Consider the following 6,000-nt stretch of genomic DNA (forward strand, 5'->3'; position numbering starts at 1 on the left):
ACTGTAGGCTGACGTTTAGATGACCACGAGATGAGATTGTCCCCGAGAAACACCGCATAGCCAGAAGTGGACTTGCGCGTGTCAGGACAGCCCGCCCAATCTGCATCTGTGTAGACAGTCAGATCTACTGGTGAGGTCCGGTGAAGATGAAGACCAAGATCCAAGGTACCCTGAAGGTAGCGAAGAATGCGCTTCATAGCGCACAGATGAGGCTCTCGGGGGTCATGCATGTAGAGGCACACCTGCTGGACAGCATAAGCAATATCTGGACGAGTAAAAGTGAGATACTGAAGAGCACCAGCAATACTGCGGTAGGAGGAGGGGTCGGTGACGGCAGCTCCATCGGCAGAAAGCTTGGAATGAGTATCCACAGGTGTGCTGCAAGGCTTGCAGCTAAGCATACCAGCACGGTCAAGAATGTCCAGAATATACTGACGCTGTGAGAGGAACAAGCTGTCACTCTGACGCTGCACACTGACGCCGAGGAAGTGGTGAAGAGCCCCCATATCTGTCATAGAGAATTCTTGGCGGAGAGCATGGATGATCCGCTGTAGAAAACTCGTAGAGGAGGCTGTAAGAACAATGTCATCAACATAGAGAAGCAAGAATGCCACATCAGCACCCCGGCTGTATATGAACAGAGAACTGTCAGTCTTCGCCTCAACAAATCCGAGAGAAGTGATATGACTTGCGAAGCGATGATGCCAGGCTCGGGGTGCTTGCTTCAAACCGTAGAGTGACTTGTTCAACCGGCACACATAATCTGGGCGGGAGGTGTCAACAAAGCCGGCAGGTTGAACACAATATACTGTCTCATTCAGGATGCCATGGAGAAATGCATTCTTCACATCAAGCTGATGAATAGGCCATGAATGAGAGAGTGCCAGAGTAAGAACGGTGCGGATGGTTGCTGGTTTGACCACTGGGCTGAAAGTCTCATCATAGTCGATACCTGGACGCTGTGTGAAGCCGCGGAGTACCCAACGAGCTTTGTAACGGTCTAGAGAGCCATCAGACTTGAACTTGTGACGAAACACCCATTTCCCAGTAACAAGGTTGACACCGGACGGTCGAGGCACCAGGGTCCATGTGTCATTAGCCTGCAGAGCGTCAAACTCATCCTGCATTGCACGGCGCCATGCGGGGTCAGTCAGGGCAGTACGGACTGAGGGAGGCACAGGGGATAGCGGTGCCGCGTGAAGGTTGAGACGGTCAACGGGCTGCCGGATGCCGTCCTTGCCGCGTGTGCGCATGCCGTGTGCGTTGACGACAGGTGCTTGCTGGAGAGGAACTGTGGCGGATCAAGACACCGATAACCCTTATGATCAGTGGAGTATCCCAGGAACACACACAGAGTGGATCGAGGTGAAAGTTTATGTGGAGCTGTGGATGATAGGTTGGGATAGCAAGCACAGCCAAAAACGCGTAAGTGATCATACGTAGGTTGCGTGCCATATAGGGAAAAGAAAGGAGTGAGGCCGTCGAGGGTTTTAGTGGGGTGACGATTGAGAAGATATGTTGCAGTGTGCAAGGAGTCAGCCCAATAAACGGGAGGAAGACTAGCCTGAAAAAGAATGGAGCGCACAATATTATTTATAGTGCGAAGAATGCGCTCGGCCCGCCCATTTTGCTGTGAAGTGTAAGGGCAGGACATGCGAAGAACGACTCCATGAGTGAGGAAGAACGTGCGGGCCGAAGAATGGTCGAATTCACGGCCGTTGTCGCACTGGACTGCCTTGATGGAGGAGCCGAACTGCGTACGCACGTAGGAAAAAAAGTGAGTAATGGCACCAAACGTGTCGGATTTGAGGCGTAAAGGAAACGTCCAAGTGTAGTGTGTGCAGTCATCTAAAATAACAAGATAATATTTGTAGCCAGACACACTAACAACTGGGGATGTCCAAAGATCACAATGTATTAAATCAAAGGCGTGCGAGGCATGAGAGTTTGACATGCTAAAAGGAAGGCGCACATGGCGACCAAGCTGACAAGCGTGGCAAATATGAGTATCATGGCGCTTATTACATGGAATAGCATTGGAACTAATGAGCGTGGATAAAGCCTCATAACCGATATGACCGAGACGACGATGCCATAGAGTGGTGGAAGATGCAGCAGCAGTGAGGGCAGTGGTGCTGGATGGCGTGAAGAACGGGTAAAGGTCGCCCGTGCTATTGCACCTGGCGATCACGCTCCGTGTCTGAAGATCCTTCACAGAAAGGCCGAAGGGATCAAACTCAATGGAACAATTATTATCAGAAGTAAAACGGCGAACTGAAATCAGATTCTTAATAATGTTTGGAGAAACTAAAACATTAGAAAGAACTAGAGGACGCCCAGTGTTCGAAAAAGAGTGTGATCCAACGGAAGTAACGGGAAGTAAGTTCCCATCACCAACAATGATAGATGAAGGATGCGATGACGAGGGAGGGTGAGAGGTGGTGAGTATACCAGCGTTGTTGACCATGTGGGAGCCAGCGCCCGAGTCAGCATACCATTCGCCCATGCCGGGAGGGGAGAGCGTCATGGTGCTAAAGTTGCTGGCGAGCGAGGACGTGTCGAAGCTGCCTCCATGCATGGGCGTCCATGGCTGCTGCTGCTGTGGTGGCGGCGGGGCGACGTGGTAGCCAGGTGCCCCGTAGCCGTAGCCGGATGGTGCGCCGAAGCCTGGTGACAGGCCGAAGCCGGGCGGAGCGGCCTGGTAGCCGTGCAGCGCCTGCTGCTGCTGTTGCTGCACGGCCATGTACCCTGCAGCAGGCGGTCTGTACATCGGCCCCGGAGCGGGCGGTGGCCAGTACGCCCAGGGCTGGTACTGCGCCGGCGGGCGCTGGTGTTGCCCGTGCGGCGCCTGCTGCTGCTGCTGTCCGCCCTGCTGCTGCTGCTTGTTGCGTCCGCGACGGCGTCCGGAGCGGCCGCCCTGGTTGCCGTTGCCTTGGCCGGTGGGCGCGCCGCCCTGGTTGCGGCCAGGAGGAGCAGGGCCGCCGGCAGGGGGGCGCCATGTGGTGTTGGTGGAGCCCGTGGCCGCAAGGAGCGCCGGTGCGCCCGCGGCCGGCGTGGTGCTGCTGAAGGACGTGCCGGCGTCGCCGGCGAAGTCGTTGAGGTCGATTTCCTCGAGGAGCAGCAGTGTTCTCGCCTCCGAGAAGCTGGGGAACGGCTGTCGCAGCTTGATGTTCGTCACCATGGGGCGGAACTTCTCGCTGAGGCCGCGCAGCAGGGTGAGGACGAGGGTGCGGTCGCTAACGGGGTCGCCAAACTCGCGAAGAGAGGCGGCCATCGTCTCGAGGCGTCGGCAGAAGTCCGTGATGGAGGATGAGCCTTGTTTGACGGTGCGGAACTCGGCGGACAGCAAGAGGGCGCGCGACTCGCGCTGCCCGAGGAACTCGCCCTCCAGATGTATCCATGCGACCCGCGCGGTGGGCTCTTTCAACATTGTGGACTGCTGCAGGTCGGGGTTGATGGTGCCGTAGATCCACGTGAGGACGGTGCAGTTCATCTGCAGCCACGCCGGGCGATCATCGTTGACCACATCGGTGAGGACGTGATCGGTGAGGGCATATTTGCCCAAGACGACGAGAAAGAGGGCGCGCCACCGGGTGTAGTTGTTGGCGACGCGATCCAGGACGACGGGCACGAGCACCTTGATGTTGAGGACAGCAATGGCGGCGGCGTGGACGTCGGCGTACTTGGCCTCGTACTCGTCGAGGGCCTTGGCGCGGGCAGTGGCGGCCACCTCCCGGTCGCGCTGCTCCTGGGCCTCCTGGGCGGCGCGCTCGGCTGCGGTCTCCGCCATAGTTGGGGTAGAGGCAGGAAACCGGCGACGGGCAGACGGATCGTGTCGTGGCGGCGCGCGACGTGGCGACGGGATCAGCGGCCGGTGCGTATGGATCGGTCGGCGGCGCGAAGATTAGAACGCACGGCGTCGAACGGACCGTGTGGTACTCCGGCGAGCCTTGGCCCAGCGACGGAGGGAAGGCACGGCGCAGGGGCGCGCGTGCGGCCGGCGAGCGCGAGGCCCAGCGACGGCGAGGCCGCGTCGGTCGTGAGGGCCGGCGGCGTCTAGGGTTGCGGAAGCGGGGATCGTAACCCCCTCAGATACCATGAAAGAATATAAGGGATAGATTCTATTGATCGCATCGGTTACGTATTTATACAGTCTAACACTCTGTCATCTTTGATTTTTGTGTGAAAACATATTAGAAAACTTGGCAGTTGTCCAGCCAATTCTGCCAAAAGTCATCAACCTGAACCTGAACATGAGCCACGTCTATCTTTAATCTCAAACCCTTTCACGTTTACTCATCCTAACTTTAGAAGCTGCTATAATATTACTTAACTACTCCCGTTTCAAATTATAAGGCATTCCAACTTTTTTGGAGAGTCAAAGCATATCAAATTTGATCAAGTTTTATATATACAATAAAGTACTAACATTCATGATACCAAATAAGTATCATTAGTTTTTTCATTAAATATATTTTCATAGTATATCTATTCGGTGCCATAAATCTTTGTGATTCTCTCTATAATTTTAGTCAAACATAAAATGGTTTGACTTTCAGAAAAATTGAAATGACTTACAATCTGGAAACGTGCACAACCTTTGGCTTTCAATAACGGATGTGGGTCTAATATAAAAGAAGTCCTGCTGCAACTGATAAACAAATGGCAAAAAGTAGGACATGTTCCACCTCGCTCTGTGCTATAACTATTAGCAGCAGCCAGTGGCTCACTGCACACACACTCCAGCTGTCGGTGCATGCTCGTTTCTTTCACTTTTTTTCTTCACCACTAAACACTCAATGGAAGCCTTGCATCCTCATTTTGCTGCTGCTTTCGGCATGAGTGGTATCACGGGAACATGTTCGATCAGCTTGACGAGTTGATTTGACTGTTCGGCACTAGAGTCGATGCTCACAGTGCCTGTGTCCAAGTTATATTGATGCTGTAATGCCTAGCTTAATTTTGCACAGAGCAAGAGTTTGTTTTTGTTCATAGGCATGCCGCATTCGGTTTCATCGCGCTAGCTGGTCCGTCCTGCTGACATGTACATGCACGCCGTGAAGGACTGGCGTGTCATCACAGTGGGTGCGTCTAGCTGCCTATGATCCTAGGATTAGATTGCTCATGTTGGACGAGATTGCATTTGGCTCTAATGTTGTTGCTAATCATCGTGCACCAGAGCGACCCGATGGTGGCTAGGCCCAGCGGTGCATGGTTCACACAATGAAAATATATGGATGCTTTGATTGATAATGATTTTTATAAATAACAATAGAATGATTATATGGTTTCGAATTTACAACATCCGGATAGAATGTCAGGGAATGGTGTGGTGTTGATAGTGGATAGGTAAGCCCAATACACACTTTTGGGAATTTTTTTCACGCTGTATAGACTTTTCCTCCCATGGGTTAATGAAATGGCCTCAAACTTTTTTTCTTCGCGTGAGGAGTCAAATAGCCTCAATTCTTTTTCGTGAGGAGTCAAATAATGCTCACATTTCATGCTATAACCACTGTCGGGACAAGCGCGTCGCTCCCCAGTCACCACTCACCACACAACAGCTCTCGCATAGTCTAGTGTCATTTTGGATACAAGAGGACCGGACCTTCTCCTATGCACGACGACGAGAGGGGCAGTCGCCATCTTCTGGAACACAGTAGCCAACAGTTGAGGGATTGGTTCTGATAAATCCAAAGACTGTTTTCTCTGAAGGGCCGAGCTTGGATGGGGCTAATCCAATCCTTCCAACAGAGTTTTTTTTTGTTTTGTTTAAAAAATGTGAGATGCCAAATTGAACTTGAAAACAAAAGTTTTAAGGGTTCGTGTGTGTGAGCTAACCCATAATTTTTTTTATGTTAACTTCATGACCTTAACGTGTGCGGTACTTTGAATATAACAATTTAATTCAGATATAATCATGTTGTTATTCAAGGGGCTACAACTATATCAGTCACTGACGCCATCATTTATATTATTTTTTTTTGTGAATTTTAAGTC

General features: G+C 52.1%; 1 protein-coding gene across 1 annotated transcript; it reads right to left on the reverse strand.

The window, feature by feature from the left end:
* Positions 1-1,373: 1,373 nt before the first annotated feature.
* LOC105915099 lies at positions 1,374-3,790 on the reverse strand. The gene is made up of 2 exons (XM_012848892.1): positions 1,440-3,790; positions 1,374-1,383 (listed from the first exon to the last, which is right to left on the reverse strand). Exons 1-2 carry the CDS (start codon positions 3,788-3,790, stop codon positions 1,374-1,376), a joined length of 2,361 nt encoding a protein of 786 aa, XP_012704346.1.
* Positions 3,791-6,000: the final 2,210 nt, after the last annotated feature.

Source organism: Setaria italica, chromosome IX (genome assembly GCF_000263155.2).
Source record: "Setaria italica strain Yugu1 chromosome IX, Setaria_italica_v2.0, whole genome shotgun sequence".
Lineage (NCBI taxonomy): Eukaryota > Viridiplantae > Streptophyta > Magnoliopsida > Poales > Poaceae > Setaria > Setaria italica.

Coding starts and splice junctions, on each gene's coding strand:
- LOC105915099 (XM_012848892.1), bottom strand. CDS start 3,790: ATGGCGGAGACCGCAGCCGAGCGCGCCGCCCAGGAGGCCCAGGAGCAG.